The sequence below is a fragment of the Buceros rhinoceros genome, unplaced genomic scaffold, assembly GCF_000710305.1.
Source record: "Buceros rhinoceros silvestris isolate BGI_N320 unplaced genomic scaffold, ASM71030v1 scaffold26314, whole genome shotgun sequence".
Lineage (NCBI taxonomy): Eukaryota > Metazoa > Chordata > Aves > Bucerotiformes > Bucerotidae > Buceros > Buceros rhinoceros.
In genome coordinates this window covers 24-15615 of record NW_010410396.1, presented here as the reverse complement: position 1 = coordinate 15615, position 15592 = coordinate 24, and the positions used below count along the sequence as shown (strand labels likewise).

General features: G+C 43.0%; 1 protein-coding gene across 1 annotated transcript; it reads right to left on the bottom strand.

The window, feature by feature from the left end:
* Positions 1-7798: 7798 nt before the first annotated feature.
* DDX47 (DEAD (Asp-Glu-Ala-Asp) box polypeptide 47) lies at positions 7799-15238 on the bottom strand (the record flags this gene model as incomplete). Its single annotated transcript, XM_010135612.1, has 11 exons — positions 7799-8356; positions 8444-8573; positions 9140-9210; positions 10555-10692; positions 10997-11143; positions 11326-11442; positions 11567-11638; positions 12121-12239; positions 12791-12862; positions 13534-13722; positions 15145-15238. Coding segments are annotated over 11 exons (1272 nt in total), but the record flags the coding sequence as incomplete, so codon positions are not given.
* Between the last annotated feature and the right edge of the window lie 354 nt (positions 15239-15592).

The window sequence follows — 15592 nt, the reverse complement described above, 5'->3', positions numbered from 1 at the left end:
AATGCAGCTGAGGGACCTCCACCTGCACAGGGGCTGTAGCAGCTTCCTCTGGCAAGAGGAGGCAAAGCATAGAGCTATCTCCTGAAATGCCATCACAGAAGAGCCACATGAGAGCCGCTGAGGCAGCTCAGATCATCCCCTGCACCCTGAAAACACGAAGATGGCAGAGCAAACAGATTGGTCAGGCACCTGTCCATTTTCTGGGACAAGAGCCTGCAGGACTATGTTGCAGTGAAGCACAAACAGCAGAGCATGAGCTCTGGAACTGTTTGCAGGCTGCATGGTGAGGCAAGGCTGGGATGAAGTGAGCAGGGCAGAGTGCAGAAGAGGCTTAGAAAGGAGGATGCATGCACGAGGCTTTGGTGAGGGCAGGGAGTCAAGACACAGGAATGGCTAAAAGTGGGGAAGAGAAGATGGGAGGTCCCAAAAAAAGCACCAGGTAATGGATACTTAATAACGCGGCACATTCTGGGGAATGCTGAGCACGAGGAAATCTTGCTGAGGGTGGATTTCAGCAGAACTGAGCAGGCCTGTGCCAGCTGCAGGAGCAAAGCATGGGGTTGCCAGTTATTTGAGGGGATTCCTTGGCTGATGCTTCCAAAGCAGTCAGTTCATGCAGAGTGGCCTGAAGGCAGGGAAGGAGGCTGCACTCAGGCACTGCGGACTAGGGTCTGCCCTACCCCAGGCCATGCAGGAAGGTTCTCTCTCCCTTGGCCATAGAAGAGGTGGTTCCCTAGCTGTGTGTTCCTGCGGGCACCACTGCCCCAAGATCTCCTCGCTGAATACTTCCAAAGGTTAGTGGAATCCCTCAGTCAGCTTTATCTGATCAAATGATGGGAGTGAGCTGGGTAACGATGCAATCCTGCAGACAATGCAGGAGAGCAGAAAGATGCTAACTCTGCCTATCTGGGCATCGAGATTTTGCTGACATGCTGAGCAGGCAGGCTAACCTGCTCTGGTGTACCCGTACAGACTTGTACATCAGGCAGTCCTGGCTTCTGCCATGGGGCTCAGCCCATTGCACTCTTCAGTCACAGAGAAAAGCCTTCCAGCTGAAGCAGGACCTGGGGCAATGCATAAGCTCAGAAGTTCATTCCTTCTATCTAGGATTCATTTCAAGGTTCAGCATGGCTTCTGGTGCAGTTGCCTTACTTTAGTGAAGTAGGCAGAAATTTACATATTTGTCCTGCCACTATAAAGGCCAAGGAGATGAGCATCCAGATCACAGAAGCCACTTCAAGGCAAGGTGGTGACCATAGTTAGCTTCAGATCTGTTTGTCAAAGGTCTTTCCCCACCAAGAGAGATACAGAGCTCCATGTAACTCACCATCCAGACAGCAAGAGGGACTTTCCCCCCCATCAGTCCTCCTCTTTAGCTCTGTATCTTCACATGTCAATAGCTACTGCACAGTCCTTCCCCGTGGCTTCAGCATATTTTTGGATGTTAGCCTACAAGCTCTTTGAGGCAGAAAAGCATTTTCCCACGTGCATTTTCTGTGCTACCCATGTAATTGGTAATACACGGTTCTGTAGGTCTCAGGTGATCAGAGAAGCAAAAGGCTGACACAGCTAACATAGCTGAACATTTCCACCAGGAAACAGCCCTGGCCAAAGCAGGAGAGGCTAAAGAACATGGCAAAGGAGAGCACTTAAAGTTTTTATTCATGTGTCCCACTGGAAAAGCAAACACTGCTGGTTTAGGGGCTCTGCCCTCCTTCCAAGAAAGGACAGAGGGCTTGCTGCAGGTTTAAGGGAAAAAAAAGCAAAAAAAGCCTTATTTGCTGTGTGTGTAAAATACAAAGATAAAGACACTTGCCAACGATTTCATTCATACTATGCCCTCAGCAAGCTGCCTTCCCATTGCACAACAGTTTTATGAACAACAAAAGTCTAACAGGGCCCTGCATGAGTCAAGTCTTCCTCTACATCTGCTGCTTCTGCTGAATTAAAGAGAGCCACAACTGCCTGTTACAGGATTTTCAAAGGAACGTGGCAGTCACATACTCACAAACAGGTCCATGCAAGTACAAGACCAAAACAACCAGTGACAGCAATTCCCTTTCCATCAGCTTAATACAACCCTGATGGAGAGGGAGATTTCTTACTAATCACAAAGAGCTGTTCATTAGCCAGACCAAGTGGCACCATTTGACCTGTGAAGTAGCACTGGTATTTTCAAAGAGGGGAGGTAGCCTGGCATTCAGAGGATGGGTCTTCAAAAAGTTATCCTCTGAACTAGATAGAGGCAGTACAGTTGCAGTAAAGAAGTCATATCTGAGTGGGAGCCTTGGAAGAACCAAAGGGTCACAAAACACTAGTGTGCTTCATGAGGAAGGGGTCTTTAACAAACTCAATGAACTGAGCAAATTTGGCTCCAGCCAGCCGAACATAGGCAGAAGTGAGGCTATCTCTAAATTTGATGTTAGAGAGAACAGACTAGCAAATCTATTTCTGACATTTCTTCCATAGATCTTTTATAACCATTCCTTGCTATGTGGTCCAATTTGGAGAGCATAGCTAATACTTTGCCTTTTTATCAAAAGTCTTCTTAAAAATTGGTGGCTCCAATATTCCTAGTGAATACTAAAGTCTCACCAGTGGGTGGAGAGAGCCTAAACTAAGGCACACATACATGACTCTGGTGCATCCAATGGAAAATAGTCCATAGCTCTGCAGAATCTTTAAAAGGCATCTTGAGATATGATGCTGCAGGAATTCAAAGCTGATTCTGTCTAGGCTTTGTCAAAGGAGCTGCCTTCATATTGTTGATTGTGTTTGGAGAAGACCAGTTCTTAACAATCAAAGAGCACCTATGGCAGGCACCAGATAAAGCTTTAAACACACCTGTAAGCACGCACATGAGCAGCAGCAATAGGAAATCACTCAGTAGTGGTATATTTATCATTCTGAATACACACTGAGGGAGGTGAAGTATTACTTTCCTGTTGATGATACATCAAGCACAGAAGCTGACAAGGACAGATCAGGCTGGGTATCTCCTGTTATAAACTCCCTTCAAGTGAGCTACAATAAAGACAATAGAAGACCAAGTATATCCACGTACATGCTTCACTGAGGTACCTTAATTTCTGTTGCTTTAAATGAAATTGAACAAGCCTCCACTCATTCTCTCCCAGGCTTGCTCCACAGATCCTGTGCCTCTTTACATTGCTACTGCAGGAGAGAAAGTACTTTTGCGACTCCAGCTCTCATTGTGCAAAAGATTCTTTCCTTACATCAAAGCCAAGAACTTTCATGTTTTAGCCCTGGTCATGGGATGGTGCTCCATGTACAACAAAAACCATACAAAGGAATAATTTTCTTCTGGAAAGTCGGCAAAACCAAAGCAATTCAACCTTATCATGCAGCCCTCTCTCGACCTCACACAGATGACTTGCAGAGCAGGTTCTGCTATTTGACTTTCTTTACGCAAAGATGTGTTTGTGGGTGAAAATATTGAGAATCAAGGGGACTTAAACCAGTCCAAATGCAAAAACACATGACGAAAACTGTCTTCCTTGACTATCAAGCAGAGAGGAGGAAGTGATAGACAGAAGGAATAGTCTCTGAAAGGCCTGGCAACAGGGTTCTCTTTCCGCCTCTGCTAGATTTGAACAGAAGACAAAAGATTTCCCCCTTTTTGCTCAGAAAGCCCATGCTGCATTTCCCTTTCCACAAGAACCTTCAGCAAACACCAAGCCCAAGGGAGGCAAAAACTTTTGAGAGAGTCCTACCCCTAGACTTTATTTTATGGAGAAGCAACAGAGCAGTATGTACATCTCTGCAATGATAAGGCTTCTTCAGCATAGAAGGGAAAGAAAAAAAACCAGTCCTTTTCCCTTCCAGCAGGCAAAATTACCCTGTTAACCTCCAGTAAACACAGCTTCAGGCTTCTAGATGCTTCTCGGAAAAAGTGCTGAACAAGCTCTAAAGATATCCACCTCTCCCTGAGGACCTACAATGTCAACACTGCACAGTGCCACTGCCTCCTATTGCACAAATAGGCATGACCTATTACACAGTAATCCTACCATGAAACATCTACTTGGTTTTCACGTTCAGGGAGGCACATACCTGTGTCCTGGGGGGCTTTGAAAGCAGAGAGAAAGTGCTCACTGTCATCATCACAAGTTTCCACATCTGAAGGGTCCTCAGGAAGAGATACAGCACTGGAGGCACGGCTGTATTCATCCCTGGGCCAAGCAGCAAGCGACCATTCCCATTTCTTAAGTGTCAGAAAAAGAAAACATCCTTCACTCTCCCTTTTAAGTGTTGTTATTCAGAAGAAGCTTTTATAATATGACCAGGAAAAAAAAAGTAATCTGAAGACTAAGAAAGTGCTTAACTTTTTTTTCCCCCTCCCCAAAGCTCAGGACTTAATCCCAAAGCTTGGAATTCTGTCAGAAATTCGTATTCTGATTCTCCATGTTTAGACAATCACTGTTTTTTTCCCTAAAAAAATGTTCTGGTAAGTGCATAAAAAAAAAAATAAGAATTCAGAATGACTACATGAACTACCTCTGGTGTCAAAGCTGGATTTTTTTACAGGGTTTGCTCCACAACATTTACAAGAATTAATTGCTCACTTGAATATTTACAGAAGCTCTTCACATGCTATTGCAGGCAAACCTCCACAACTTCACATTTACACATCAAAATGCTTGGTACCTGCCTGTGTCTTTCACAGGTCATGCCATCAATTCCATTCCTTCAAGTACTTCCAAGGGCTTTAAAGGATGTTGGCTATTATCCTTCCTCGGTGCTTGGCTAAAGTGGAAATGTCTACTAATTTCAGTTCTGCTTTGTAAATTAAGGCCCTCCAGAATCCCCATCACTTTCTACAAAAGTGTTCCCTCCTAAACTGAGCCTCTTCTCAGCACAGGTTAAAGGTGTTACTAGAAAATCACCACACTCAACTCTCCCTCTTGGTCATCCCTGCTTTTCTGGGGCAGGGGGCAAGGCAGGCTGCCAGGTCCTTGAACAGGCTGTGCTCCTCATGATTATTTTAAGTGGACTTAGGCTCAAGCTGCCACATTAAAAAGCTCTCAATTCCCCACCTTGGTTACCATCTGTTTTCCTGTCCACATTTACCCTTGCAGCCCGTGGACTGCAGGTACATGACACTGGAGAACTAAGACAGCCAAATCCATTTCAGACAGGTCAGTTCAGCACACTGGACCACTGTGTGGCTGCAGGCACTGCTACTTTTTGCAGCTATCCTCACTTATCTTGAAGTCAGTTATTCCCACTGACATCAATGTTTAATTTTACTCCTCACTCTCAAAGGACTGTATCGCTCCTGCTAGGTCTAGAACATTTAAATGAAAGACTCTATGTTCTCATTCTTTACTGCCCGAGGTAGTCACCTATGCAGTATCAAAAATCAAATTGAGAAAATGCTTTTTAAAAAAATCTATAAACAATCACCTGCTCTGTATGGACTTGGGAAGTGCAGAATTGTTTCAAACAAGCCCACTGACTGTCTTTTGAGAACATAGCTTTTGTTGAAACTTCGTTTGAGTTTCAACCACAGAAAACCAACAGGCTGCGTTAGCCCAATCGTGCCTTACGTCACAGGCCAATCCTCCACTTCAGCTCCCTGCAGAAAGGTATGCTTCAGAAGTGAACCTCGAGAGTCCTCCTGACTGAACAAACACACCGGCATCAATTGTACTGAAGTATGCAGCCACACACATACCAGTGCTGGTATTTTCTGAACTGTCTTTTATCCAGAGAGGGACAGGTCTCACTCCATTCTTTGCCCCTCGTGTTTCATCATATCAGCTACAGATTTTGCTTTAGCCTGACTGCAAATTCTATTTTGACCGAATACATCTTCTGACACTCCCTACTCCATTTGTTATACACCCTCTGACCTAGGAATCATGGTATAGTCACAATAAGAAACAATTTCCTGCCCCTCCAACCTATTGAGATATTTTTAGTTGAAATTTAATGCACATACCTGTGGCAGGTGAGGCACCACTGAGAATGTGGGTGTGGTGAGACCTTTGCTTTTCTAGTGCCAAGTGTTTCTACAGCCTGTCATTCCAAATCAAGGGAGGCGGCCAGCTGTCTAGGAGTCACTCCTCCCAAGGAGGTTGTGCACCCTTTTACAAGGAGCACCTCTACTTCTGTTACTCTTGCAGTTGCAGAGCAATGACAGAGGAACTTTGATCCCGTAAGGGCAAGACAGATCACCTCTGTTGCTGCAGCCTTCCACATGGGAAGGATGCTAGAGACTCCTCCGATCTATTAAAGAAAGTCTCATACTACTTCTGAAAGGAATGGCCTGACCTACCTCCTCCATCAGTAAAATTGCTGTTCACATCACTTTACAAGATTGGTTCAGAACTGATTCTTGCATGCCACCCCTTACATAGCTAGGAATAACACTAAGTGGTATTCTGGAGACCCAGGAGCCTCAGAGGGAATTAATCTTCATTTGCTGATGGTGGGACAAATCCTGTCCTGCCTGTGAAGGCTAAAAAATTTTGTTCAAGCATCTTGCAGGACAAGGGTAAATTGGCAGAGTTCCCTTGCTCCATGGGGAATGAACATTTGCATCCCCACCCATGTGCTCATTCTTTTTATTACTCTCTGGTGAATTCCAAGGCTGTTCCCTCTAACCTATGCAGAACCCTACCAAAGGGTCCTGTAGAATTAACACTGGGCTTCCACCTCAGCCCCTCTGCACTAGGACCCATGGAAGATGCATGCTCCCTTCCTGCTTTATAAGAATGCACTTAGTCAACATACCCAAGATCTGTACTCTTACTTACCTGCCACTGATCTTAGACTGCTTTAGAGCTATCAAACTTGAGGGTGAGCATTCAGGAGATTTGAATAAATTGCTACCAAATAAAGGACAAAGTAAGAACACTGGCACTCTTCTCACACCAGAGAGTATGTTTGTTCCTCATGAAGACAACAGAGCTGTTTTAAAGAAGAAAAAACATGTTCTCCTTAGCTTTAACACTCGTTTTTTCTAATTTTGGAAAATGTGCTGCCCCAAAAATGTAAGACTGTTCTGACTAGCATACATGGGTATACTTATGCTGTCATTATAAAGCAACCATTGTGCTCATCTTGACTACTGCAGTAGTTTCTGCTTTCCATTTACATCTAACAAAGAATCTTTTGAACATTTTTTTCATGTGGCAGAAAATCCAGTTTGAGTGGTTCTCACAGACTTAAATTTTCATGTTGAGTGATCACAAAGGAGCTTCTCACCCTTCTCTGCCCACCAGCAGCAATGTCCAGTGTGAAAATTTTTATTGCCAATGGGAATTAGCACTAACCTCCTGGTTTAATATGAAGATAAGTACATTTATCCCATTTTTGCAAGAATCTACTTATACTGCACCGAACTCTGCCTAAGGCAGGGAAATAGAGAAACACAGAAACAGCTTCTGTGATTAGTGTTTTTCTTCACCACCTAGCTGCTTTCCTACATCAATACCACCCTCTTGTGTTGTTTCTAAGTACTACAGGAATCATAACCCCACAACCCAAACCCCAGACCTCTCCCTGGTATTATCAATCATTACAGACTCTGGATTGAATCCCAGGCAGTGAATAGCCTAAACCTGCTGAAACAAGGCCTGGTCCACTCTTCAGCTGACACATGTAAGGTACTGATGTCACATGTAAATTGCTGAGATTAATCTAGGAAGAAAACCTTTTGGCAGAGCCAATATTCAAAATGAGCAGAACAGGTCAGTAATAACACAAGGAAAATCGGGTAGCTTTAAAAATAAGCAAAATATATTTGGTGTTCTCCACATCACAATTCCTCTCACTAATGCAAGGGCATCACAGCTGTGCTGTGGAAACTCAGTCGCTTCTTTTAACTTTTTCCTCTCTTTCTTCTGACAAACCTATCTGACCCCAGATGCACTCAGTGAGTTCAGGTAGTGAGACAGGCTGCAGCACTGGGAAAGCTGCACTCACACTGCACCTCTTTGTGAATGAGCAGGGCCATATCACAGCTGCTTTCAAGTTCAGAGACGATGGTCTGGTGTCTCTGATAGGAAGACCAGTCCCATGGTACCACAACAGACCCAGCTCAGGTCTGTAACTACTGAAGCAAGAGAGAGGAAGTCATTTTCCAGGTGGACTGTCCCATTTCCTAAGTAGTTCTAAAAAAAATCCACTGGAAGTGGCTTGGTAGACTGCTTCTGCTGCGCTCATGTACTCATAAAGAGAAAAATAAGTCTGTCCAAATACTGAACTAGAAGGCTTTCCTTTTCTTCTTTTTCCCACCAGCCAACTTATTCCTGACACCAATAGCTTCTTCTGTGTCATCATCATCATCATTCCGAGATCGCTTCTTCTCTCCCTGCTCCCGCAGCTCCTACAATGCAATCAAGACATTGATCAAGAGTTCTGGCACCTGCAGAAATTGAGACTACAACATCAAGCGTAGAGGGACAGGACCCACCATTCGAGCAAATCTCTGGGCCTCAGCCACACGCTCTGTCAGCATCATAACTTCTTCCTCTTGCATGGGGAACGCTGGCAGCTTCTTGCCAATCAGATGTTCAATGCGCTGGAACAGCTCTACATCATACCTGAGAAAAGACAAGACACCAGCTTGAATCAACCCTCCTGAGAGTGCTTCAGCTGTCACCACCCACAGACATCACCCCTTATCTCCAGCACACAGATACTGTTAGCTTGTGCTGATGGTCTCACAACCAACTCTTAATTGCATCCAAATGATGCCATTATTTGGGATGGCTATCTTGATTTATTCAGCTCATCTCTGTTCCGAAGTATTCAGCAAAGACTTTCTTCTTTTAGAGAAATACTTGAGTATTTATAAAAAAACCCTTCAAACAAACAAAGCAGCCACCCCACACTTACTTAACAGGCATTATATATTATAAAAATGTACGTATTAGGCAATCAAGTTATAATCCGTTAGTTCTGCTCATTACATGCCTGCTTCTAGAATTGACCTAGACCTTTCTCACTCCCCACCCTGGGCTTTGAATTCTCTCCCTTTAACTAAATAAACTCAGCTGGCACCTCGAAATGAAAAGTAGTATTTTCTTCCCACCCAAGGTGAGGTCAGAGGTTTTCTGCTCTGAAACAGAGCAGGAAAGAATAAGTCTACCATATTTTAAACACTTACTGTGTTACAAAGGTGATAGATTTGCCAGATCTCCCAGCTCGAGCTGTTCTCCCAACACGATGAATGTAATCCTGAAAACAATTTTCTTGATCAGCAATAAGATAGGCGCACCAAACACAGAACAGAAGTTATGGGAAATCAGCCCATATAAGTTTTACTCGGGAAAGAACAAGAAAATAGGGAGAAAATACAGCCAGGATTAAATACTTGGGACCATGTGCAGCAGCATTAGGATTTGAGAAGATGCTGGCTTGTGGAAGCGTATCTTTGGTTTTGACATTTGAATTCTCCTCTTTCTAAAGAAAAAGGCCATCTCCAATTATTCAAGACTACTGGACAAAAGTTGTGATGCATGACTTTACTAATGAACTATCACTGTCTTGGAAAGCTAATACTTAAAGTGAACCAATGCCCGTGTTTTCAGCCTTGGTATCTAGGGCTCTACGTAGTCTGTCTTCCAGACAAACTCTTTGGAAGTAGATTTAAATTTAGCAAGCACAGTGAAAGGGAGGATGAATGAGAACAATTTGGAAGCATATGATCTATTGAGCACCTTCTGTTTATGCCATTCTAGGCTGTTTTCCAGGTTTTATACTGCATTATGGATCTGTGGAGAAAGGAACCATCAGAAGAAAAGATGTGTTCTGTGACATGGTTAGATGAGAGGGAGTGGCACAAAAACTGTTAATGACACCACTCAAGCTGCTGTTCCCACCATTATTTAACTTTTGTCCTTTCACACCGTCAGAAGCAGTGTCTTCAAAAGAACCACCACACTGTCTTCTGTTTGCAATGTGATCATTTTAAAGAACAATAGCAATTCCTGAAATGCCTGTTAATGGTATGCTTTCTGAAACAAGGCTGGGAAACAAAGTCATACCCAAAAAAGTCATATAGCAAGATAATGCTACACTTTCTATAAGGGACTTAGTAACTAACTTCTTTCAATTTGCTGTATTTTTGTCATATGAAGGTGAAACATAAAGACATCTTTCTTGATCAACTGCTCATTGAGCATAATAGGAGAATTTTTTCACTTTAAAAAAAAAAAATAGTTTAAAATGTGAAGGCAGACCTGGATCACAGACAGAGATGACTACCTGAAACTAGTAATATGCTAAAACTATTTTCAAAGTCTGGAAGCCCTTTAAGGTAATAAGGCAAAAACACAGACTCTGAGCGGAAATACAGAGATACAGAATGTCTCTCACTTCACCTCTTCAATTCAGGTGAGATTCAATTCAAACTGAGATACCAACTCAAATCTGGAGGCTGAACTACATCTTTTAACCTATAGAAGCGTGAACTAGACTTCCAGTCAGCAGGACAGAGAAGAGGTGTCTTTGTTCCTTGGTCTAGCTTCACTATTCCTCCCAGTGACCAGAAGCTCTCAGCTGGCACACAGACTAGCTTACCTTAGAGTGCGTCGGAATATCAAAGTTTATCACCACATCTACATGTGGGATGTCCAGACCTCTGCTTGCAACATCAGTAGCCAGCAGAATAGAACGCGCCTTTGCCTTGAACTTGTTTAAAGAGCCCAAGCGTTTATTCTGGAAGAGAGGACGACAAAAAGGGAATGATAGAGTAATGCTCATTCTGATTTATGTGATCTTTTTGAAATATTGGTATAGAGGAACTGGGGGAGAGACTACTAAATAAAAAATCTCACTTCTCTAATTTGTTTTTGAATTATTACAGATCAGTGGCAGCATTCATATTAGTTAAATTTCTAGGGGTCAGTCCAGTCCTCTGTTAAATACACCTTTTGCAAGGTAGTTGTGACTCAGTGTGGTGCAGCCAATTTCCCAAGCGACAGGTCTCCTGTCTACTCCATTCTGCGGGGCATGACCGTACCTGACTCATCTGCCCATGGAGAGGAATGGCAGTGAACCCCAGGTTGCGGAGCAGTAGAGCAGTCCTCTGAGTGTTGTTACACGTACTGCAGAATATCATGAAAGAGTTTCCAGCTAATTCATTCAAGATATAAACCAGGTAGCTGTCCTGTAAAGAAACAGAGAAGAAAGGGGTGGGGAGGGAACAAAACCAAATCAAAGAGGAGATAATCACATATGCCACATTAAAGAGTTAATTATAAGCCAGAGAAAATGACAAGATATTGGGCAGGTGTGGGAACAGTAAGACAAGACACAGTCAGAAGAGGGAAGAAACAGAAGTGGCTTTACCTTGAATTTGGAGGGGATGAAAATGTAGTACTGCTGTAGTTTTTCAACTGTCTGGTATTTGGAAGACACAGCACATTTAACAGGATTCTTCAGAGCAGCTCGCTGGAGTTTTTGAACCTGGGAAGATCAATCTAAGTTACCACTGGATAGACAGAGATCTTGTCAGAAACCTGTATCATACAGTCTACTCAACAGTGTAGCCTGATGGAAGGAGAACTAAAGCAGAGTACTCTGCTCTTACCTTCTTGGTCATGGTAGCAGAAAACAGGAATGTCTTCCTGTCTCGAGGAATCACTTTCAATATCTTATCCACCTGCAAGAAAAGAAATAGAAATGCTGAATACAACGATCCAGAGATAAGCCTCCTGCAAATATAATGATCATCCAAATGAAGAGAAATGCACGAGTGCAACTTAACATTCACAGTAGCAACAAGTTTTCTCTCTTCTAAAGGGAAGGTGTAGGCTGACAATTAGGTAGTGTGAACTCCGGAAGTCCAATAGTAGTGCAAATACCAGCCAACATTCCTGCAGGAAGTAAGTGCATCAGCGCTCCAGAGGAACCAGTAGATTTCAGGGATAAAATGCCTCCTACTGTCTTGCTAGTGCTCTGCAGAACTATGTAGTGCTCTGCTGAGTTCTACTCCCACTACAGAGTTTTGTGCATTTACTAAATCTTAGTTACAAATTGCTATTCATTTCTACAGAACAGCTCAGTGTTGACTATGTGTCTTTATGAAGTGTTTTTCAAGGGACTCATCTGGTGTTCCAAACTCTTCTTTTAGCACATTCCTACCTCTGTCTCAAAATCCATGTTAAGGATACGGTCAGCCTCATCCATCACTAGGAACTTCAGAGCTCGTAAGTTGAAGCCCTTTGTGTTCTCCAGATGATCAACCAGACGGCCAGGGGTTGCTACCAACAAAATCACAAGTGCAAATTTAGAATGAAAGCAAAGGAAAAAGAGGCAAGAGAGTCATCCATTACAGAAACGGAATTCTTTGCCCAGGAGAGGTAAAGACAGACTGCTTTGTGGGAAGGACTTTTTCACAGGATATCCTCAGAGAGTTCTGAAATAAACCTAATGGAGTCAGACTTTCTGAAGAATGTCCTCCTTCCCCTTCTTCCCCTAAAAAATACCCACACAATAAATCAGCCTGTAGATGAGCTGTACTAAGAAGTATGAGACCAGCATTTTGAATACTTGAGGAGAATGAAAAAACAAGCCAAAGGCAGTCTAGCAGGAATCCTTTGGAATGAGCTTGTAGCAGCAAGGCTACTGGTATATACTTCAGAAACATTAATGACTAGTACTCAGATCTCAGGACAAAAAAAAAAAAACAAACCACAAATGAAGGATGCACTCTCACTTCTGCTTCAAAGGCACAAAACCTCTTGGCACTCTTTCTCTGGACAACTACAGTTTGATAATATTCATACCCCATACTCCCAGCACATAAACTTACCAATTATAACATGTGGTTTCTTGGCTAAAGCCAGAGATTGAGACATTGTGTCAATTCCACCCACGATAACCGCTGCAGGACAAATAGAATATAATGAATCTCTCAGTGTAGGTACCAGCCAGGCCCTGGCACCACAGCATTTCCTTTTACTCCCTGCCACCCACAACTCTGTACAGATGCAAGGCTGCTCCTCTTTAAGAAAATCCACTTTATTTCAGCACACCTGACCTGCCCAGGCCTCTTAAGCCATACAATTAAGTCTTCACTGACCCCAAGTATTTTATTTTCACAGTTGAAGAGCTACAGGCAGAACCTACTCCTTGCAGTTTAACTCAACTGCAGAAATGTAAGAATGCTAAAAATACTTACAAAGCTTTAACATTTGTAGATAATATCTGAAGAACTAATACAGACAGCCTGAAGGAAAGATTAAACTACATCACACTACAGAGAGGAGCTCTATGCATTTCCACCGGACACAAACTTACTACTGAAAAGATTTTCTTCTACTTCCATCTTTAACTATTTAGACATAAAAAGGAGAACAGCTGCAAACTACTCTGAGGAAGAATCACACAGCCTTTTTCTCCCAAACCCGATGCCAGATCTCTGTCTTCCAGTATCAGAAGTTCTCACCTTTCGTTCACCCCTCCATACAAATACTCTCTACTTTTTCCTTTGCAATCTAGTGCTGACAAACTTCAGGTTTCAGGAAAACTGCTTTATATCACAAAGCTACTTACTACTTTGCACTCCAATAGAGGATCCAAGAGCTTCAAACTGCTCTGAGATTTGGAAGGCCAGCTCCCTCGTTGGTGTGAGGACAAGAGCAAATAATCGCTGAGGTGTTTCCAGCAGTGCTTGAAGAATTGGCAAAGCAAAGGCTCCTGTTTTTCCAGAGCCAGTTTCTGCCAGTCCAATGATATCTCTGCCTACAGGGAGCAGCAGGGAGGGCAAAAACAGTTACAAATCTAGACCAGAGAAAGAACCTGTTAAAGCACTGAGCAAGGATTCCCTAATAATAGAAAAAAAAAAAAAAAGGAAGACACATACAAAGGGTAAATAAGAACAAAGGGCCAAACCAAAGAATTTCAGAACATCTCTGCAGCATTGAGTGTACAATAATCACAGTCTCAATCCTTTCCATTCTCTGCCAATATACAGGTTTTCATACAAACATCAGGTTCAAAAAAAGCTTTATTATTTCTCTAATCTGTCAGTTTGCAGCCTATTGCTTCTATCTGGGTAAGTATTCTGGACAAACTGTTTTCTGCTCACTGACTTGTAAGGAAATAGACTCGAGTGTTTAAGACTTAGGTCGTACCAATTACAAGACAATAGCACTACCAAGATCACATTTCACAAGACACAATCAATTTTGTGCTATTGATTAAGAAAGTAATCTAAATCAGTTTGCAGCAGGAAGGATTAGGACAGTAAGTCCTTTGCCCAAAATCAGGGCAGGCAACAGGGTAGAATTGATCAGCAGAATCCATTCTGACCTCCTAAACTCCTATAACTTAGAAGAACATGCTGCCAACAGGCCTTAAACTGGAAGCAGTAATTCTCAGGAATGTAATCTTACCTATATTTCCCCCCCCCCTTCCCCTCCCCCCCACCAAGAGAATCTTGTATGTGGAGTGAAAGGGTCTGGCAACAGTGAAGTTCCAGGACAGTGTAGACATTTATTACCATTCTGTCACTGCATTGTTCTGTTCTTGCTCCACAGTGTTGTTGGATTTTTTTAAAAAAAAAAAAAAATTATTTTAGAGGCAGAAAAATTTGATGAATTCAGTTATTTATTTTCCTGCAATTCTAGCATTCAGAGAAAGTCACTGTGGTTTTTATTCCAGAAACCTAATTTCAAAGAATTGCCTGCTCACAGCAAAGCAGATTACACAAGTTATGTAACTGGTGATGGCATCTCCAATTTCAGACACACACAGTAGTTCTCTACCAGAAGAGGCACAGTCCTAAATCTATCAGAAGGTTCCTGTGTATCCTTGAGAATCCCAGAAAGAAAATGGTCAATGTGAACTAGCTACTCAAATGACTGACAATAATTCTATTTAACACAAAGGGTCAGAACTACTCAACCATTGTGAATACTCAAGAACCCATGTTCGTACCCCCTTGAAAGTTTGCAATTGCGGGTGATGTTATAAGAGAAATTTGTATTCCAAGCTCCACCTGGGAAGAACACCACAATGAACACAGACACTGCTTCTAGACAGAGATCTTCAATGATGAAGCGAGAACACTCTCATCCTTGTTGTATCTCACTCAGCAAAATTAATTCACGCACAGCTCCTGGGGCATCCCTGGCTTCAGGATCAAAGAAGCACACTGCTCACCTTGGAGAGCCACTGGAATAGCCTCAACTTGGATCTTTGTTGGCACCTTCCATCCCAACTGGTCACAAGCTTCACACAGGACATCTGTCACTCCCTGAATATTTGTGAAGGGAGAAAAGAAAAAGACATCACCATGGAGATCCAATTTAAATGATAGAATTAAGTTAAACACATTCTGCAACAAAGCTTGTCTCTGGCAAAGACAAACCCCACCAGGCCCTCAACACAACTACATGAAAGGGCAGGCTGCTCACGGCAATCTCTACCTTCTTCAGTAACTTCATAGATTTGTTCACAACCGTTAAAGGTGACTGCCATCACTAAGAAACCAGTCCCTTTCCCCCTGGATTACACACTGCCCCCCAGCTGTCTCCCCCCTCCTCTGGGGTATCCCACGAGCATGGAAAACGCCTGGACAAGTTACCACAACTGAAAACACAGGCAGCCG